At 41.4% G+C, this 22,043-nt stretch overlaps 1 protein-coding gene across 15 annotated transcripts in view; it reads right to left on the minus strand.

Moving 5' to 3' along the window:
* The window catches only part of magi2a (membrane associated guanylate kinase, WW and PDZ domain containing 2a), a 260,190-nt gene that overhangs the window by 65,721 nt on the left and 172,426 nt on the right, over nt 1-22,043 (minus strand). For 14 of the 15 annotated variants that reach the window (XM_039791302.1, XM_039791301.1, XM_039791300.1 and 11 more), the window contains 4 exons: nt 15,655-15,774; nt 7,579-7,794; nt 4,420-4,630; nt 291-370 (listed from right to left, as the gene is read on the minus strand). In XM_039791302.1, the coding sequence (XP_039647236.1) occupies nt 291-370; nt 4,420-4,630; nt 7,579-7,794; nt 15,655-15,774 (627 nt within the window). Of the gene's footprint in view, nt 1-290; nt 371-4,419; nt 4,631-6,317; nt 6,420-7,578; nt 7,795-15,654; nt 15,775-22,043 lie in introns of those variants that run through there. The other variant, XM_039791308.1, reaches the window with a different exon arrangement.

Consider the following 22,043-nt stretch of genomic DNA (forward strand, 5'->3'; position numbering starts at 1 on the left):
ATATAAAATAAATAAAAAATCCTACACAGGCACACAAGAATCAGCAAGTCTCGTATGAAATCATCTCACTATGCATCTCGTCAGATCAACAGGCACGGTTTAAACCTTGTAAAAATGAATGCTGTGAGGAGGTTGTGTAATTGAAATGTACGAACATTGTTTTAGAATGTAACTGCAATGAAAAATTAATAAAAACATTGTTCAAAAATAAATAAAAAATGTATGAACATGAGGAGCAAAAAAAAAATCAGAAGGAAAGGAAAAATAGAAGATAAAGATAAAGTACTCACCATCCTCTTTGCATTCCTCGGGCGGCTTTGCCTTCTTGGCTAGCCTCGGGTCCAGCCACGATGTTGTCTTGGTATTGTGGCTGTGAAGAGACGACAGAGAGAGAGAGAGAGAGAGTGAGAGGGAGTGTGATAGAAGGCGAGAGAGAGGAGACTTGGCAGAAAGAGAGAAGGAGGTTGGTGGATTCTTAATTCGGCTGGAGAATCATTTCAGAGAGGAAAGATGAGACTCCCTCGTGTGCCTGCCTCTAAAAAAGGTGACGAGAGACGGGAGGGGAAAAAAAGCTTTAGGTTAACAAAATGGCAATCAATACTTTTAATTTGCTTACTGTCTCTCATTAGCAGGCAGAGGAGGAGGGGGGGAGGAGAAAGGGCAAAAAAAGATTGAGGGGTGGCTGAGGGAATGAGGGAGGGGAACAGCTGTGGCCTTGGCAGATTCATCCAGAGCCTCGGGCAGAGAGCTGGATCTAGATCAGATATGATGTGCCATTGCAAACTTAACGCATCTCCACAGCTCGTCTGAAGCTCTGGAGCCACAATGGCCTCCCTTCATGTCAGTGGGGAGAAGGAGGGCAGGGGAGGTGTACACAAAGTGCCTACAGTAAAAAACTGAGGTGAGAAGATGAAGGAGGAGGAGAAAAAGAGGCTTCATTGTATCTTTCAACTATCGACTATCAACTTGAACTTATTTCCCAAAGGAGATTGTGTTTGCAGTTAGACATTAAAGACACAGATCATGGGAATGAACCAATGACAGGAAAAACAAACAAATATAAAAGCTCTATATAAAATGTGTGTAAAATATGAATCTATACAGATGTTAAAGCTGCATCAATCATGGTTTGGCCAGTTGGATGCAGAGAAACAATCTGAAAACACAACATCTGTTTTGAGTTTTACACATCCAGCAGACATGGACAAACATTAGCATTTATTCAGTCGTGTTTCTGTCCACCTGAAAAATGAGAGTCCAGACTTTACTCTCCTTTTAGTTCTGTTTTGGTCTCCACCAACTCCTCAGGAAAATATTTGGCTCTTTAGCTGCTACAACGGATGTTCACATTTCTTCACCAGCTTGTTGCTAACTTAGTCCGTCTGTCTGCTGTCGCCGGAAACGAGGTGTGAGCATAATCTGCAGGCTGTAAAACCAAAACAATGAGCGTAAAGAGGCTAAAAATCTCCACTGAGCTGTAGGGTTTGGTGCTAATTATTTATGGGTTTGTTACTGAGTGACACTTTTCACATTACATTGTCATCTATTCAGTGTTACTATGGAAATATTGATTAGTGCAGCTTTAAGAATATTTAAGAATATAAACAAATAAAGTAATAATATAAAGAAAAAAACACTAAGAATATACAGCCATGCTAGCAGCTTTGTGAGGCTTGACTTAAAGTGCTCATATTATGCTTTTTGGCTTTTCCCCTTTCCTTTATTGTGTTATATATCTTTTTGTGCACGTTATATAACAAAGTGGAAAAAGCCCAAAGTCCACCCGAAAGGGACTTACCATCTTCCAGAGAAAACACTGTTCACAAACTGCTCCAAACAGCTCTATTGTAGTCCAGCCTTTACTTCAGAGACGAACGTGCGTCACTTTATAACACGTTATAATGCTCGCCTAGCTGCTAGCGTGGCATGCCCTCATACTCTGCAACTGACTACCTAGCAGTACTTACTGCGACTCCCAACAAAGGTGGTACAGAAGTGTGATGCCTCACTCTGTAGCTAAAACAGAGAGCTCAACACACAGGCTGAAAAGAGGAGCTGCAGCAATGTGCAGTACGACAAAAATATGGTGTTTTCTGAAAATTAAACCACATAAACCTATTCTGGTACAACCTCTAAATACAATTATGAACCTGAAAATTAGCATAATATGAGCACTTTAAGCACAGTTGTGCTTTGTGCTAAATGCTAACTTTAGCATGCTTTTATAATGACAATGCTATCATGCTGATGTTAAGCAAGTATGATGTTTACCACGCATAACGTCTTAGATTACTGTGTTAACATGCTAATGTTTGCAAATTAGGACTAAACAACACAATTGAGGAAACAAGTACAATTGAGGCTGATGGGAATTTCTTCATTTGTCCTACTGGTGGCGCTACAGGAAAAGTTGAGATATTTCAATCTGGACCAAAGTGGTGGACCGACAGATGGATATTGCCATCCCTAAACATAGAATAAAGTGGGAGACTAAGGCCCACGCCAAATACAGAGCCAAATAAAGTGCAGTTCAAGGTAAAGGTAAAGTCTGTTTTGCTCCGCTTTTGATTCTTCTCCAAATGCATTTCACTCTTTTCCTTCCTCTTCCTTCCTCTCTTCTAATATCTAGGTATTACTATTTATAGTGGAATTATCTTTCTTGTCCTCCCTCTCACCTTTTTTTCAATCTTTACTATTTTTAATCACTATCACTTTCTTTTTCTTCCACCTCCATCTCCCTCCTTACCTCCCTCCCTTCCTCTCCTCAGCCCCCTCACTTCAAATGCTGTAGGTAAACGAATTGATCTCGAATGGAGGCCAATCAAAGGCAAGCATCCTCTTGGTGGCTGCTATCACTTTGGCACGGCATCACATACGCCCAGACACAAAAAAAAAAAGCTAGGAAGTCAGTGGGCTAACTGCATTAGTTGTGTAATGTGCTTTGTGGGTGTGGGAGCATGAGGTTTGTCTGTTTAGGGGAGGAGACATATGGTGAGCCGTCTCGTTTGCAGTGGAGGGAATTAAAAGCCTCTGCCTCTGTGGCAAGTAGACATGAAGAGGCAACATGTGCCTGGCTGGATGTCAAGGAATGTTGTTAGAGGAATGTCTGTCACTGCTATCTCTGTCTGGTTTTGCTGTGCAGCATCTAGCAGTCTATGATGTGATCAAGAGTGCTGGTATTTCATAAATGCTGTGGAGAAATTTAGCCTAATGACTGGAAATATCTATTGATGCAATAAAAAAAATTCTAATAGAATAATTTCCTTCTATGGCTACATTAGTTGATACTACACAGTAACCAATGCCTAAACATCCATAAACATACAATTCCATCCCTCCACCACCACTAACACACACAACAACTCCGTTATTCTCCAACGAAGACTTACCTCCACAATTTTTACTGCAGCTGTAACAACTCCAATAAATTAAACTTCAGAGCTTGTATAACAGAGTTCTGTGTAGCAAGGTATTTCTAGGGACCTCTAAATCTCATTAAACCACCAAGCATCAATTATGGTCTCTCTGTGTGTGCATTTGTGTGTGTACACAAGGGAACATACAGAAGTAAATTTAGATGGTACCTAGCCCTAGTAACTCAGGCTCAATTAAATTTTGTTGCGGAAGAATGAAAATACAAACTCATCTTGCCATCTCTAAAGGCTGGAACATGCCTCTTCGGACGGCACATAAGCAAGGTTGTTTTAAAACGATTATTTTTTATACTTGTGCAGATTTAGAATATATATATATATATTTACTTTTGTTTTTGTTACTTTGCACCACCTAATCAATATTTGTACATTGACAAATATTGATGGGTCAAATTAAAGGGATCGCTCTTTGTGAAGGACCCAACTCTGCAGTTTCCCTCAGCTTAAAGGAGAATTTTGGATCACTGTTTTGGTTTTAAGGCCTAAAACTCTATTGTTTTGGTTCACTCTCACCGCATCATTTTCCAGATGCAGCAACAAAAGCTCTACCTGCTCAGCACCAAATGGCGGGCAGACAAGGTGAACATAATGGAGCATTTAGCGGCAAAACAGCCACATATTAATATCTAGAGTTAATGGAGATCAAGTACAGAGCTAAAAGGGGAGTGCATATTGGGAAAAAACAAATGCTAATGTTGCTCCGTGTCTGCTGGATGTGTAAACAGGCAACTGTTTGCTAACACCTTTGCCATATCAAGATGATAATATGTCATTGTTGTGTTTACAGCTTGTTTTGCTACCTCCAAGTGGCTATAAAAATCAATACTGCTTTAGAAGTCGCTAAGAAGATTGCCTACCATCTGGTGAGTTTGTATTTCGAGCAATTTTTCTGCAATGACTTTTATGAACACCTGTGTGTGTTCAGGTTTCATCAGCGATACACGGTATGATATTTCTCAGGATTAGATGTAACCATGACACTTACTCTATGAAGTAGACCTCTCCTTTCTCGGTGTATGCCATCTCCCAGTTGTCTGGCAGTGGCCCTAGCTCGTCGTTCTCATCTGGTTTGGGTAGTGTCATTTTCGGGGACTGTCCGTCGTCTTTAGGCGCCTCAGGTGGGGCATCCGCCAGGATGCCCTGCGGGGCGATGTCCCCCGAAGCGTCTGTACTCTTGTCCTCATGTTCGCTCGACTCTGAGGTCACAAGAGGGCAGTATGAGTCAGGCACGACATTATTGCGGAGAGGGGGATGAGGAGAGTGAAAGACAAGTGAGGTGAAGCGAGGACAAGAAGACGTAGGAGGCAGGGAAAAGAAACTGATTGAGAGTCAGGGTTAAGGTGGAGAGAGAGAGAGAGAGAGAGAGAGAGAGAGAGAGAGAGATAAAAAGGAAAGAATGATTAGAAAAAAGGTGAGAAGGAGCGGAGACTCAGGGGAGAAAGGGGAACAAGGTGAAGCCAGGGGAGGGAATGAACAAGACAGAAAGACGAATAAAGCAGAAGAGACAATAGAGATTGCGAGAGAAGCTGGCTGTGATGCCCTAGTTTGAGTTATGGCAGTGTGAGAGAGAAATAGTGTGTATGGAAGACAGAGACAGCGATGGAAAGTGTGTGTGTGCTTCCCAGAGGAGAGCTGCTGGAGGGAAGAGGAGAGGGGACGAATGAGAGCAGGGGATTGAGAGATAATCTATGGGAGGGAAAGAGCAAGGTAGCTATCTGCTTAGATCACAGAGCCTGCTGTGCTCTATTGATTCCCCCTCAGCTCTCCTGGTCAGCCCACACTCTGTCCATCTACAGAGACAAAACTCCTCTTGAGCTGAGCGTAGCAGCCCATTTTAACATCCAACATGGCTCACTGCACAACCCAGAGCCTGAAGTTATCGAGCATCTCAACACCACCGATAGGAATCAGTTCTAAATGTTTCCTGCATTTTCTCTCAGCTCACCGGGGTGAGTTCAGTGTCTTTGGAGCATCATTTGGAGTAAATGTAGGTGACAACTGGACACTGGGATTTGTTTCCGAGAGAAATTATAGCAATTTTAACCCTTTATGAACCAGAGTGCTAGCCTTGTTCCTTATATGAAGCCCCTGTAGTCCTAAATCAAGTCTGAAGAGTAAGGATGTAATGACAGTGTATTTAATAACGTAATTTTTGTTGTGCCTTTACATAACTTAAATAATCTTTTTTTGAACATGCATAACATTTTAAACCCGGAAAATATTGGGTTTTTTTTTATCTAATTTCTTGCATTAAAATGAATCCTACAATCAATTTCTTGATTGGAATAGCACTTTTCATACATAACACAAAGTGCAGACTAAAATACATAAATAGATTAATAAAGATTAATTAAAAGCAAGACTTAAAAGGTAAAATACAAAAATTACACAGATAAGTCAATAAAGCTCAATTAAAAGTTCTATAAAGCATTTCATGAACACGAATAAAGGTGTCATAAACTGCATATAAAGTTTTCTGTCATTTTAGTTGTTTGAAAAAAACAACCTTTATCTACTTTTATTTTTAGGGTACATCTTGTTTTTAAAATAATTTTGTGCATTTAATTTAGCGTTCTGTCTTTCCTTTATTTTATCCTGTAACTTTGTAAATTAGGAAAGGTGTTATACACTGTATATGAAGTTATATTATTGTTACATCTAAGCCTTTTTATGCTATAATTCTTCATATCTGTTTTTTATCTCAAATTCATGCATTTAAACAAGTTCTTTCTTTCCGTCTTTCTTTCTTTCTTCTTATGTTAAGCACTTTGTAAACATTTAGAAACATGCCATATAAATAAAGTTTGATTTCCATATTTACCGTACAGGACGTTAGAGGAATGTCTGCATGCATGTATTTCTCCCGCAAATTAAGACTCCTACCTTGTTTGAGCTCCCTGGTGTACGAAAACCAAAATCTCATCCTTTTACCAAACTTCCTGGAGATCAATGCCCCAACACTTTGACTTTTTGTTCTCTTGTGACTGCTGTGAGAGAATTGGTTGTCCTGAGGCTAATAAACCAGCTTAGAAAGTCACAGGACCACAGCATGGTTTTGGATTTGGAATCACAAAAATCTAACTCATAAAAGCCTCTTTTATGATGGTCTTTTCATGTGATCATGGGATGCATTCAAAGGGTTTGTGTGTGTGTGTGTGTGTGCGTGTGTGTGTACTGTAAGCACAATGCACACAATAAAAAGGTACATTCTGATGTGTCTTGAGCTGCCTACACATGATAAACGATTTGCTCTCTGCGCACCGCTAGGTAGGGCACATAGAGCAGGTCAGCGGCAACTAGGTCAAAGTTGAAACAATTTGAACTTTGAGCACAGCTCAAAGCAGCAAATCCGAGCGGTGCGCAACGCCAAGGGTAGCACTGCGCATAGTTCCCCCACAGGAAATCAATGGAACGGCCAGCGCAAAGCGGTTTTGCCGCCTATCATGTGTAGGCAGCTTAAGTCAGTCAGCACCTTGTTCATGATGTTGTTATTCAATTAAATATCTGTCTTTCTCTACTATTTATACCTCGAGAGGTTGGGCCTCATTGCGTGCTATGTAAAATGTCACTTCTGCCTATTTTCAGTATTTACAGAAAGGATAACAATGGTTTGGACAGGGCTGAATCACAAGTAAGAAAAAAAACATGTTTTTTGAAAGAGCCGCAGGCTCCTGTTGAATTGGAGAGCAATATATGTGTACGCCCTCTAGCTATCTGTGCTGAGACAGTGCCAGATAATGATACCTAATGAATGATATGAAATTCTGAAGAGCAACGGCACTAATGCTTTAATCATAAACTGTGTGGTCTGCAGAGGTAATTACTGACTGTGAGAGTGAATTATAATTCACAGTTAACATATCATGCCAATAAATTGCACATAAAGATATTTGTGTAACCAATTAAAAGTGATAATCTGCCATGAAATCATTTCCCCCAAAAAAGCATGTAAAAGCAATCTGTTACCGTCTCTGTTGCTATGCAACCACTCTAGAGTCTGTGGCTGAAAGACTGAAACAAGGTTATGAGCTGCAGCACATCAGCCTGACCCGGAGCATGACCTAAAAACCTAGCCGTCATGACAAGGCTCCGGGCTCAAGCGACCTCTGCCTCTGCATCTGTGAAGGTTGTGTTCGGGGCTGACCTGGGGTGACAGCTACACCGTTGCCATTGACGACGGGTCTCTCCTCCTCCTCCTCCTCGGGGGGCTCGATGCTGGCTTTTTCCATGTTGCTAACCGACTTGTTACGCTTCCTCTTGCCCTCGGAGGTGGGTCTGGCGCCCGGCAGCAGCTGGTCTGTTACATTTAGCAGCAGAGCGCTGGGCTCGGCCGGAGGCTTCGGGGTGCCGTAAAAGTTATCTGGAGCAGAGAGGAGGAAGAGTTGTGAGACATTTAGAGTCATTTTTAGATGCGTAACGCTTACCTCTTTTATATTTAGCCATGCTAGCTGCATGAAAAATGTATCTCTGTTGGTGGGTTGGCCCACCACTTTGGTCCAGACTAGAATATCTCAACAACTATTGGATGGATTGCGGTGACATTTAGTACATGGACATCCTAAGTCCCCAGACGTTTGAATCTTAATGACTTTGGTAAATCCCTGACTATTTTCCAAACACCACCATGAGGTGGATATTTTTGGCTGACAATGAAATATTCTGTCAACAATTGTTAGATTGATTGCCATGGGACTTGCTACAGATATTCAAGGTCCCTAGATCAGGGGTCTTCAATGTTTTTTTTAAGCCAAGGACCCGTTAACTGAAAGAGAGATGGAGCAGGTAAAGCCCTACTCCATTTATTGTATAAAATGAAGTTGCATATAAAACTGGGACTTGTAGGGCGGCCTAAAGCCTACTGTATACATACCTTTTTTGCATAGAATACTAAGCTATTCAAATAATAATAATAGCCTAATAATTATATAAATTATAAATCATGTTTTTACGTTAAACATGTGGCACAGTGAATCCTTAGGATTAACTGTATCTGTGGATGGCCTTAGTGACTACCTTGCCTATAAACCAGTAAACAGTGGGGATTTATATTTGATAATAGTATGTTGGATTCATTTTAAGACTTTCTATTTTTTGAAAGAAACTTTCAAAAATTAACAATAATTTGGAGGCCCCCCTGCATTGACTCTGAGGACGCCCTAGGGGTCCTGGACCCCCTGTTGAAGATCCCTGCCCTAGAGGATTAACTGTATTAACTTTGGTGATCTCACATTTTATCTAGAGCCGTCATCACATTTTTTATTTGCCCTTTACTTTGGTTTATGACAAACTAATTACATTAACAAGTTAAACTAAGTTTGTGAAGCTGGTAAATATTACCTGCAAAACATCAGCATGTTAGCATTGTTAGTGTGAGCGTGTTAGCATGACTGCAGACTCTTTTCATCTTGAATCCTGTGTGTAACAATACCAAAGTTAACAAAAAGGACATAAATGATTTTTGAATAAAATCTGCATTTCCATTTATTTGTAATAAAGGAAAACAAAGCAATAAAGATACATTCAAAGCACAAAAAGTAAATGAAAAGACACTAAGGGAAAATCATAGCAAAGAGGCCTGAAGATTTCAGAATCTAAGGATGAGAGACGTGGGAACAGTAAGTCAGAAGAGCGTCGTGACTCCCCTGCACCAGCTACAGGGAGGATGAGGTGCTCTGTGCCTTTTACATGCTGTTCCATGTTGAAGCCAGCTGACCCATGAACACACAAGCTGGGGGCCTTAAGATCATCATGTCTTACAATATTACAACAGTAATCAAATCTGCACAAAGCAATGCATGTTTGCAAAGAAAAACACAGACATCATGAACTAATTACATCCATTTTTGGGGGGTGACCGTTGTGGCCAAGTTTTCCATCTTTTCCCCTGCAAATCGATCATTTATCAGACCATGCACAGATTCCCCTGGCATATGACCAAATAATCACTGTATCTGGAAAGCCACCTCTCTGGAAACTACAGTTTGTTTTACTTGGCTGTGACTCAACAACGCATTCTGTCTTCTATGTTGATTTTTACATTTTACTATCCTTCCTTTTGTTTGTCTCCGAAAGCAGCCCTTTGACAGTCTCCATCAGTCATTGTTAATACCACATAACTTCTTTTTGTTTTACATTAAGGGTCACTGTAAAGATTTTCTTTTTATGAACTATTTTCTTCTAGAGGTTGAAAATGCTAAAAAGGAAAAAAATGAACAGCTGCCAGCTACGTATGTGGCTGATAGTATGAGTAACTGTGAGATGTTTCTGGAAAGACATTTATATGTTGAGCTATTTAAATGTCATTTTGCAATGCTTTCGATGTGAACAAACAAACTCCCACCTGCATCTTTCGCAGTGGAAAACTATCCAGAAGCAAATAAAACTGACTGTATCTGCATGGTGGTAAAAACGGAAATTGCTTTTGTTTTTGTTTTTTACGAGTGAACCGACCCTTTAAATAAAAGGGTTATTTTAGGTTTCCCTGTATGGCCCATGACTCTCAGGCTTGTAAAACATTTCATAACGCAGTGAAATAACTGAAAAAGATATTGTTGTTGAGCTGAATGCTAGACTTTTATTTTTACCCTCTGAAAACTTGACGTTTTGGAGGTTTTCACACAACAATGGCAAGGTTTTGTGCTTGAGTGAGATGTCAAATCATGTTGAGCCAAAGTCTGAGAGATGCAGTTTTCTTTTAAATGATTAGACACTACACGTCTCTGCGGCTATTTTAAACCCGAGAGCATGAAAGAAAGTTGAAGAGATTGTCCTCACTGAATCAGCTCAGAGGACATCAGCCACAGATTAGGTCTGCAGTAGTCCTCACCAGGTTTGCTATTAGATTAGCCCATAGTACGGTAGCTATCTCTTCAGCTTCACTCAACTGTCCCTGGCAGAAATATAAGACAGATATCAGAAGACGATGCGAGTGAAAAAATGGTTCTAATGCACTGGGTTTGAGCATTAAAGACACCGACTGCATACAGTTTTGGGGACAGGAAAAATAGCCAGAGAAATGAAAAAAATAAAACCTCCCTCTGTGTTGTAAAAACCAAATAAAACATCATGTTCACGTTCTGGATAACATGAAGGCTGCAATGAAAAATGGAGGAGAGTAGCTGTAAAAAGATTAGGACGACTGTCGGGATTAGAACCCCCGAACCACAAACGCAAATCCTGGAGCCTCAACGAGCTAGAGATCTGCCTCTGACAAGAAAGAAGAACAAGTCCAAGTGCTCCACGTGTGAACTTTAATAACAGCATCACAGAAACCTGGACTTTTTGAAGTTTATGCAAGTGGGGGAATTGCTGTCACATCTGACAGCCGCATTGATTTCAGTCTAGGCTTTTACTTACATGCTGATAAAACTGAGAAAGAGAAATGAAAGTCTCAATTAACAAAGTGCCCAAAATGATTCTTGGAAAGAAAACAAAGAAATGCCAAAGCATGATTAAAATCACATTTTAAGAGAGCCAAGATAAAAAAAAATCAACAAAAACTATTGATGTTTATTTTTTTCAAAGAGAAGCCAAATAGAAAGTAATTTTGGGCTTCTGGGTTTCTAGATGTAAACGACCTTTTCATCATTCTGCATTGAGCATAAAAGCCTGATTGATAATGGATACTAATCACTTTATTTTCTGGCAAGGATGTAAAATATGTGCAACTTGTCAACACAAACCACCAGCACTCCAGTCGACCTGGAGCACAGACAGGTACAACACAGGTGGACAATTTAATTATTTATTTGACTTTTCAAGTTTAGTATGACTGCTACAGTGCCTTGCGAAAGTATTCGGCCCCCTTGAACTTTTCGACCTTTTGCCACATTTCAGGCCTCAAACATAAAGATATAAAACTGTAATTTTTTGTGAAGAATCAACAACAAGTGGGACACAATCATGAAGTGGAACGAAATTTATTGGATATTTCAAACCTTTTAAACAAAAAAAAAACTGAAATATTGGGTGCAAAATTATTCAGCCCCCTTTAAGTTAATACTTTGTAGCGCCACCTTTTGCTGCGATTACAGCTGTAAGTCGCTTGGGGTATGTCTCTATCAGTTTTGCACATCGAGAGACTGACATTTTTGCCCATTCCTCCTTGCAAAACAGCTCGAGCTCAGTGAGGTTGGATGGAGAGTGTTTGTGAACAGCAGTTTTCAGTTCTTTCCACAGATTCTCGATTGGATTCAGGTCTGGACTTTGACTTGGCCATTCTAACACCTGGATATGTTTATTTGTGAACCATTCCATTGTAGATTTTGCTTTATGTTTTGGATCATTGTCTTGTTGGAAGACAAATCTCCGTCCCAGTCTCAGGTCTTTTGCAGACTCCATCAGGTTTTCTTCCAGAATGGTCCTGTATTTGGCTCCATCCATCTTCCCATCAATTTTAACCATCTTCCCTGTCCCCGCTGAAGAAAAGCAGGCCCAAACCATGATGCTGCCACCACCATGTTTGACAGTGGGGATGGTGTGTTCAGGGTGATGAGCTGTGTTGCTTTTCACGCGACACATAACGTTTTGCATTGTTGCCAAAAGTTCGATTTTGGTTTCATCTGACCACAGCACCTTCTTCCACATGTTTGGTGTGTCTCCCAGGTGGCTTTTGGCAAACTTTAAACGACACTTTTTATGGATATCTTTAAGAAATGGCTTTCTTCTTGCCACTCTTCCATAAAGGCCTGATTTGTGCAGTATACGACTGATTGTTGTCCTATGGACAGAGTCTCCCACCTCAGCTGTAGATCTCTGCAGTTCATCCAGAGTGATCATGGGCCTCTTGGCTGCATCTCTGATCAGTCTTCTCATTGTATGAGCTGAAAGTTTAGAGGGACGGCCGGGTCTTCGTAGATTTGTAGTGGTCTGATACTCCTTCCATTTCAATATTATCGCTTGCACAGTGCTCCTTGGGATGTTTAAAGCTTGGGAAATCTTTTTGTATCCAAATCCGGCTTTAAACTTCTCCACAACAGTATCTCGGAACCTGCCTGGTGTGTTCCTTGTTCTTCATGATGCTCTCTGCGCTTTACACGGACCTCTGAGACTATCACAGAGCAGGTGCATTTATACGGAGACTTGATTACACACAGCTGGATTCTATTTATCATCATTAGTCATTTAGGTCAACATTGGATCATTCAGAGATCCTCACTGAACTTCTGGAGAGTTTGCTGCACTGAAAGTAAAGGGGCTGAATAATTTTGCACGCCCACTTTTTCAGTTTTTTATTTGTTAAAAAAGTTTGAAATAGCCAATGAATTTCGTTCCACTTCATAATTGGACCCACTTGTTGTTGATTCTTCACAAAAAATTACAGTTTTATATCTTTATGTTTGAGGCCTGAAATGTGGCAAAAGGTCGAAACGTTCAAGGGGGCCGAATACTTTCGCAAGGCACTGTACCTAGGGCTGGAATCAGTACCCGATGCCTTTAAGGCAGGGATCTTCAACAGGGGGTCCGGGACCCCTAGGGGGTCCTCAGAGTCATTGCAGGGGGGCCTCCAAATATTGTTCATTTTTGAAAGTTTTTTCAAAATTTAAAAAGTCTTAATGTGAATCCAACATATTATTAGCAAATATAAATCCCCACTGATGATAGGCTCACTGGCCTATAGTCAAGGTAGTCACTAAGGCCATGCCACATGTACGTATGTTTAACATTAAAAGATGATTTATAAAACCATGGCAACAATTATTAGGCTGTTTGAATAGCTTAGTATTTTATGCAAAGAAATGTATGTATAAAGGCTTTAGGCTGCCCTACATGCTATTGTAGGCCTAATTTAAACTTCATTTTATAAAATATATGTAATAGGGGGTCCTTGCTCCATCTCTCTTAGGGTTAAGGGGTCCTTGGCTTAAAACACGTTTAAGCCAAAAAACTCCTGCTTTACGTTTTCGACAGAAATAACCCAGTACCAAGTAGTGTTGAAACCTTAAAAGATACTTGCATTCAATCCTTTTTGTACCCAGATCAAGAAAAAAAGAGACTATTTGTATGGTAACTTGGGCTCTAAGCCAATCAAAGTGTTCTTTGACTTAATGTGATGTGTGATTGGCCCACTACTGCAGCAGCTACAACCCATGCAGTCTGTGGTGTGGTGAGGTTGAGTGTGTGTATTTGACGTGTATTTGATTGTATTTGAGTGGGCAGTTCACCGCGCCGAGATGCCACCAACACGTTCGAAAGTATGGCTGTACTACACGCCTGAAGGCCACTGAAAAAAATAAATGCATTAAATGTGGAAGGATTATTTCAAATAAAGAATTCTCTTGGTATCGCTATCACTTCGAAGGGTACTGGTATTGGTACTGCCAAGAAAAATCTGGTGTTCTCAAGAATTACAAACTCAAGCGACAGAGCTAACCTGACTCCGCCAGATGGATTGCTTCGCATTTGCTCGGCATATCCATCTGGGAACTTTCCATTGGAGAACTTTTGGGAAGGGGCGAAAATACTGGTTAGCTGATTGGATAAACCATCTGTCTATCACCACCTATGTTGGTGATAGACGGGCCAAATCAACCAATCAGATCAAACTCTTGCCGAAATCAGTAGGGAGAAGAGCAAAAACATCTTTTCCTCCGAGAAAAGCCTCCAGTGCTGTTTTTTTGCTCTTCTTTCAATGAAGGAATACTTTCTAATTCGGATAAAACTTGCGCGATAGCTACGCTCATCTCATCCGTGGAAGCTGCCATGTTGTTTAGACTGAACAGTCGCTTCTTGTTGCGTCACACCTAAACCCGCCTCAAAACCAACGCTGATTGGTCGGCCGTTTGGCGAACGGCTCCAAAGTTTCTCTATCTCAAGATGCCAGACTGATCTGCGAGTGGAAAGCTGGAGCTCGCGAGATCAGGACGGACTCACGAGGCTACGACAGAGCAACATTCGAGGTACGAGAAAGAGAAAAGGGGAATTACAGGTGTCTCAGCTTTGGAGGTGTACAAGTGGAACAACCCTTCAGGTAATCTGAATTTAAGACCCTTGATTTTGATCCCCAACAAATGTGATTTGTCGGACATGAAGCTGAAAAAAATCTAAACGTACGTGCCATAACATAAACCTATATTGTAGTAACGGTAAATGACCCCCCAGGAGTCCGTGTTTCTAAGTTGAGAAACATTAAGGATACAATTGAAAGAGAAGTAAAAGCACTTCCCGCACAAATTGTTCCTCCTCCCAGAGTGAGTAGCAGTGAGATGTCAGGAGTTCAGCCTTTCTTAAGGACGCGTGCAGCGGGAACTGCAATGACAGCTTCCTGTTCTTTGTAAAACCAACTCAAACCTTTCTTCTGCTCTAACAACCAGCTGATCCTCAATTCAGCCTTCTTTTTAAATGTCACCCCGCCTGCCTTTCTTCCACATCTAATTGGCCATTAAATTATTAAAATATCTTAAACGTTCAATGATGGCAGAGTGACCACGCAAAAGAAACTCTATCTAGCTCGCCCCGCGGATGGCAGCTCCCATCGGCGAAAGGATCTAACACTGCTTCTGGCAACCGACCGTTAAATTGGCCATCTGCCATTGACATTTTTTTTTCTTCTGCTTCCTGCAGTGGTGGCAGGGCGGCAGAGACTGGAGTCAGGTGGGAGAGAAGAAAGTTAACTGCTATGTGTTATAATGGCAGGGGTCTCCTGAGTGTTGGAAGCGGCCAGGCAGACCAGGGGCTGCTTTTTTCCGAGTGGTTTAAAATCCAAAGCTCGGGCCTGTCTGACCACAGGAGAGAGGGAATTGTGTCTGTTTTGATTAAGCAACTGAAGAGCCACTGCAGCCAAAAGAGAGCTAAGATGAAGGTACTGTATGCGTGTGTGTGTGTGTGTGTGTGTGTGTGTGTGTGTGTGTGTGTGTGTGTGTGTGTGTGTGTATGTGTGTGTGTGTGTGTGTGTGTGTGTGTGTGTATCTGTCTGTGTGGGCTTCTTCTCTTTATTCAGAATTTACAAAAAGATTTCTTTTCAGTTTCCAACATGACCGATGACACTCTTGTTTCCACAAAGCCAAAAGATGGATGGATGGATGGATGGATGGAAGGATGAGTGTGTGTGCAGCGTCAGGATATGGAGTGATGAGCCCGTCTCAGCATTCATTTAAACCGCTGTCACTCACACATAGCAAAAAATCAGCCTGGGGTGCCACATCGCAGCACAAATTCCATGAAGAATTTCAAATATAAAAAAAAAAAAAGGAATAACCGCAATCACAAACTAAATCCTTACCTTCATATGTTCCGCTCTCTAGCAGGGCTCCACTTTTCTCCAATTCCATAAACCGATCAATGGTCACGAAATTATAATCCACCCCTGGGACCTCTCCTTCCTTGGGCTGCCTGGTTGTGCCTGTAGGAGATAAGCAAGAAGTGTTAGAACTGCTGGAGCTTTGAACGCCTCATCACTGCTAAATGAGAGAAGACTGTAAGTAAGAGTGAGTCATTGTTGAGTGTTTAAGAAAAGATCAGAACATAGCAGAGCTAAGACAAGCTGACCTGGACCCAGCTCTGTTCATTAAGTGCCCTCTTTATTCCCTTTTCTCATTTTCCTTCTTGCACAGCAGGGACTGAATATTTGAGCGCTTTCATGGGGGAGGAGTGTCAAGGTACCATCTCAGATAATAAGTGATATAATTTGGACACCAAGAGGAGAAATCAAGTCAATTTCCATGGAGCTGACAGCATGTCGAGGACTCCCTGACAGGAACTACAGTTCTGTCAGCTGACTGCGACACAGGAATGATGAAAATATTTAACCTGTAATGGCAAAAAAAAAAATTCTTTTCTTTTTTTTTTCTCTTACAGATTTCTTTTTGGGCTTCTATTGCCTTTATTGGATAGGACAGATTAAGACAGGAAAGTGGGAGAGACAGGGGGATGACATGCAGCAAAGGGCCACGGGTCGGAATTGAACCACAGGCCGCGGCGGTAAGGACTGAGCCTTTGGATATTGGGCGCACGCTCAACCAGGTGAGCTGCCAGGGTGCCCCATAATAGCAGAATTGCAAGTCAACTTCACTGACACGGCCAGCATCTCTCTTCCAGTTACAAAAACACTGTGTGACCAAGTATTTATGAGGTCAAACTGAGGTACAAACGGCTTCCTAAATACTTCCTCATCACCGTGTGCTAATTAGACTTGTTGAAGCTGATCCCGGCTGTGATAACACGCAGGCACACTACCCCTGAGGTGCTCAATGGGTTTTCACATTTGAGCGAGGGTTGTTTCCACTAAAAGGGGAGCCTGTAAAACACACTTGTTAGACCTTTACGACCGCATATAAAGTATCCATCTGTGTGATACTGTTTTAAAGTTAGCAGGGGAACAACTGTGCCACTAATCACTCCTGGTAGGTTGTGCGGGGTGAATTGATTTTAAAAGGCTAACCGTCATTGCTCCCGCATCTCTACACAAGGTTGGAACAATGTCGGTGTCATGGGCCAGGGAGAGCCAGGAGTTTCTTTCAAACACTGATTACCAAACTTACAATTACACAAAGAATAGTTATCAAGAGAAATTAGCCGTTCTTGAGACTACCCTTTGGGAAAATATGGGTACTCTCAAGGGCCGGTTATTCTGGAAAATAACTGGTTTGTACAACCTGTACAAAGTGTTTGTAGCGGTTCCAAACGGCCACACTTAAAGCAACACCAAAGATTCTTTTGTACCTTAAGATAATGTTTCCAAAATCGTTTCAGTGGTTCATCAACTCGTAACAGGGTGAACGGCACTTCTGCATTCGCTTTGCGGCCCTCTGTCGGCTATAACCGCACTATGCAAGTTTGCCAGATCGGGTAGCGGATCTGTAGTTCGCATGAGAACGGTAGTGGACAATTCCGCTTCCAACCTGTAGGGGGACCGAAGAGGGAAAAGTGCTTTAATGGCGGATTGAAAAAAGCAAGCCGCCACAGATTGTAATTGTTTAAATACGGGGATAACGTCACAGTTTCACAGTCTCTCCTACAAGGCATTCTACTGTAGCACTCACAGGAAAAAGTGAAAGTAATAGTTTTGTAACAAATGAAAAAAGAGAGCTTGAGAAATAAGTTCCAACTCTGGCTCCTTCCCACCTCCGCACAGCTGACCAATCACAAATGGCATGAAGTGGGTGTGACTGTCGGGTTGGTGGTTTCAAAATGTCACAGAAATTGTCGGACACAGCTCCGACAACAGCACTTCTGAAGAGGTGTACTGCCGCCTTAAGAGTGCACCGTAGTATGCTTGTAATAAACTAGTTTGTACAACGTTTTGTCGGATCATGTCTTAAGTGTTTATAGCTGTTCTGAACTACACTAGTGTCACAGAGAGGGGTGCCATGTGATAAATTCAAAATACTTCGACACTTCTCTCTTATTCTCTCGTGTGCCAACCTTTGAATATTGCTGTCATTGTCACAACTACTGACCATCTCAGCATCAAACAGAAGAAGAGATGGTCCAACTCAAACATCTAGTTGGTACGATGTCTGAAGATATATGGAATCCATATTATTGGCGTAAAAGTGTGCCTGAAAACATCTGGACTGAAGACACCTTTTCATGAGAAGAAGCAAAACATCTTCAATCGAGACTCTAGTCCAGAGATATGGTTTCAACATTCTCCAGACAGCATCAAACAAAGTAATGAATGGAAAATGAATCCAAATGAGGCCATTAAGCTGCTCACCAATCCATTCCAAAGTTTGCCGTGCTAATATGCCGATTAATTCTTACTTAAATGCAGATCTAAAGCCACAAAAGGCTTTACAATCAGCTCGTCTGTTTTTTGTTTACAGAACATTCCGTCTGAAAAGTCACTTTTTCTCTCAAGCAATCAAGTTGTCAAACATGACTACCATATGGAATAAAGTGTCACCCTGGCTGCACTCTTTCAGCCCTCCAAGCAACATTTTATATTCAAAGCTAAAACATCAAACTGGAACCTGCTGACTGAGTCATTTGCAAGAGCTTATAAGAGCAAATGATCAGCAGGGAATGCTATTATTTGCTGGAAAAAACTGTTAAGTAATGTGTGTGTGTGTGTGTGTGTGTGTGTGTGTGTGTGTGTTTGCGTGTGTGTATGTGTGTGTGTTTGCGCGTGTGTGTGTTTGTGTCGCACCTCCAGCAGAGAGTCTCTTGATTGTGTCTGTCTGCATGGGGGCTTGTGTACCCGTCAGATTAGCCTTCCCTCACAGGCACAGCTACTGACTGAGCAGCACACACACACATTTCAAAGAGGACCTTTGATGTTGCAAAACTATATTTAGCAGTATCTTCTGCTGGGGACTTCTCTCGGGTGACAATTTCTAAAAGGAGGCAACCACAATGCCTCTCGAATTTCAGTCCTTGTATATGGTTCATGATCCTGTGGTGCAAATCAGCGATTCTCAAACTACAGCCACCTCTGTGAAGTGCAACAATAATGATCTTGGATATTTTTAAGAAGGTATATAATCATTATTTACAGCAAATTGGGAAACTCATTAGGGTTGAATAATGCATCCATCTTTTTGTCAGCCTACGGAAGCTTGGATTCTCAAATCTCCTCAGGTGTGTCTCTGAATTTGGGCCATTTCAGGAGCCTTCCTATTAGTCAGGTTTTGTTTAGTTGGCTGACAGAATGAGAGAGAAGGAAAGAAAAAAAGAGATAGTTCAAAAGATAAACTAGACTTATTCAGTATTATGGTATTAAGTATATTAAGTTTGTGAGGAAGTTAGGATATAGCAATGGAGCCTATTGTATGTACAGTGCCTTGCGAAAGTATTCGGCCCCCTTGAACTTTTCGACCTTTTGCCACATTTCAGGCCTCAAACATAAAGATATAAAACTGTAATTTTTTGTGAAGAATCAACAACAAGTGGGTCCCAATTATGAAGTGGAACGAAATTCATTGGCTATTTCAAACTTTTTTAACAAAAAAAAACTGAAAAAGTGGGCGTGCAAAATTATTCAGCCCCTTTACTTTCAGTGCAGCAAACTCTCTCCAGAAGTTCAGTGAGGATCTCTGAATGATCCAATGTTGACCTAAATGACTAATGATGATAAATAGAATCCAGCTGTGTGTAATCAAGTCTCCGTATAAATGCACCTGCTCTGTGATAGTCTCAGAGGTCCGTGTAAAGCGCGAGGAGCATCATGAAGAACAAGGAACACACCAGGCAGGTCCGAGATACTGTTGTGGAGAAGTTTAAAGCCGGATTGGATACAAAAAGATTTCCCAAGCTTTAAACATCCCAAGGAGCACTGTGCGCGTTAATTTTTAAAATGGAAGGAGTATCAGACCACTACAAATCTACGAAGACCCGGCCGTCCCTTCTAAACTTTCAGCTCATACAATGAGAAGACTGATCAGAGATGCAGCCAAGAGGCCCATGATCACTCTGGATGAACTGCAGAGATCTACAGCTGAGGTGGGAGACTCTGTCCATAGGACAACAATCAGTCGTATACTGCACAAATCTGGCCTTTATGGAAGAGTGGCAAGAAGAAAGCCATTTCTTAAAGATATCCATAAAAAGTGTCGTTTAAAGTTTGCCAAAAGCCACCGGGGAGGGAACACCAAACATGTGGAAGAAGGTGCTGTGGTCAGATGAAACCAAAATCGAACTTTTTGGCAACAATGCAAAACGTTATGTTTGGCGCAAAAAGCAACACAGCTCATCACCCTGAACACACCATCCCCACTGTCAAACATGGTGGTGGCAGCATCATGGTTTGGGCCTGCTTTTCTTCAGCAGGGACAGGGAAGATGGTTAAAATTGATGGGAAGATGGATGGAGCCAAATACAGGACCATTCTGGAAGAAAACCTGATGGAGTCTGCAAAAGACCTGAGACTGGGACGGAGATTTGTCTTCCAACAAGACAATGATCCAAAACATAAAGCAAAATTTACAATGGAATGGTTCACAAATAAACATATCCAGGTGTTAGAATGGCCAAGTCAAAGTCCAGACCTGAATCCAATCTAGAATCTGTGGAAAGAACTGAAAACTGCTGTTCACAAACGCTCTCCATCCAACCTCACTGAGCTCGAGCTGTTTTGCAAGGAGGAATGGGCAAAAATGTCAGTCTCCGATGTGCAAAACTGATAGAGACATACCCCACGACTTACAGCTGTAATCGCAGCAAAAGGTGGCGCTACAAAGTATTAACTTAAGGGGGCTGAATAATTTTGCACCCAATATTTCAGTTTTTATTTGTTTAAAAGGTTTGAAATATCCAATAAATTTCGTTCCACTTCATGATTGTGTCCCACTTGTTGTTGATTCTTCACAAAAAATTACAGTTTTATATCTTTATGTTTGAGGCCTGAAATGTTGCAAAAGGTCGAAAAGTTCAAGAGGGCCGAATACTTTCGCAAGGCACTGTATGCTGGAGCTACCGGAGCATCTACTCAAAAAAGAAAAACACAGTACATTAGAGCTATGGTGGCAAGAGATACCATGGAGACTGCAAGAACTGTGATTGGTCGGCTTGGATTGTTTGGGTTTTCTCCTACAAATTTTCGATCTCAGTGGAGATTGTTGATAGGGAAGAAAACATCAAGTAAGTTGGAGAATTGCTTAATATTAGACATCTATAACAAACTGTAGTTTGATGTTAACATCAAAGAATTCAAACATGTAAAGAGTTACTCCAAAAAAAGGGGTGTTTGGTGTTTTAAGCCCCCAACATTGTCTTCCAGGCAACGGGCAATGGCTATGGTTAGGGTTAGGGTTAGGGTTAGGTGCCTTGAAGTCGACGGTAGCAGCGCTGCCTTGAAGTTGACGTTGGGGGCTTAAAACACCATTTAGCAAAAAAAGGAATAAAGAGGCATATTAGCAGTTTCAAGCTTTTGGTCTTACTTTGAGACCATCAGCAAGAGCTGGTGAAGGTGTCAGGAAATGACAGCTAAGAGATCCCAGGTATGTCACAGGCAGTGTTGTAATAATAAAAGTAATAATAATTCATTCAATTTATATAAGTAATGGGTGTATTTTTAATGTACATTAGTCGCACCAAGTTTAAAAGAGAGACTGAATAAGTAACAGTAGCAAAAAAAGTAACCACTGTAAGATGAAACTGACAGCTTGACACGGCAAATATGCCCCTGGCTTTAATGATTACTTCAGCGTTTAAAGATTGCATGGCAACAGTGTGGTTTTTAGTAGGCAAACCTTCCCATTGTCCCTCTATATCACAAAGTGAATACAAGAATGTAAAGAAAATGACTTTGGGGTACAATGCAATTTAAGCATGACACAAAGAGGTGCTGCTATCAGCAGATGAAATCCAACAATATAAATCAACTCCTATGCTGGGAGCATCATCTGCCGTGCACCATTAAAATGAAGTATAAATCCTCCTTTTAAATGTTACTGCTGCTTCTACGGTAGCAGTCTCCACAGACAACAACCAGACAATGAATAGTGAACTTGTAAATAACAGGTCATTTGTCCCTTGTTACATTGGAATATTCAGGAGAACGGTTTCTTCTCCTGGGATGTAAGTGAACAAACAGGAGAGGAAAAGGGCACAAAAAGACAGACAGGGAGCAATGATAATGGCCATTGAGATTGTGATAGTAGGAGGAAGAGGCAAGCACGGGCAGAAACAGGGACGCATAAAGGGAGGCAGCATGTGCAATGGATGAGAGAG

Source organism: Perca fluviatilis, chromosome 23 (assembly GCF_010015445.1).
Source record: "Perca fluviatilis chromosome 23, GENO_Pfluv_1.0, whole genome shotgun sequence".
NCBI lineage: Eukaryota > Metazoa > Chordata > Actinopteri > Perciformes > Percidae > Perca > Perca fluviatilis.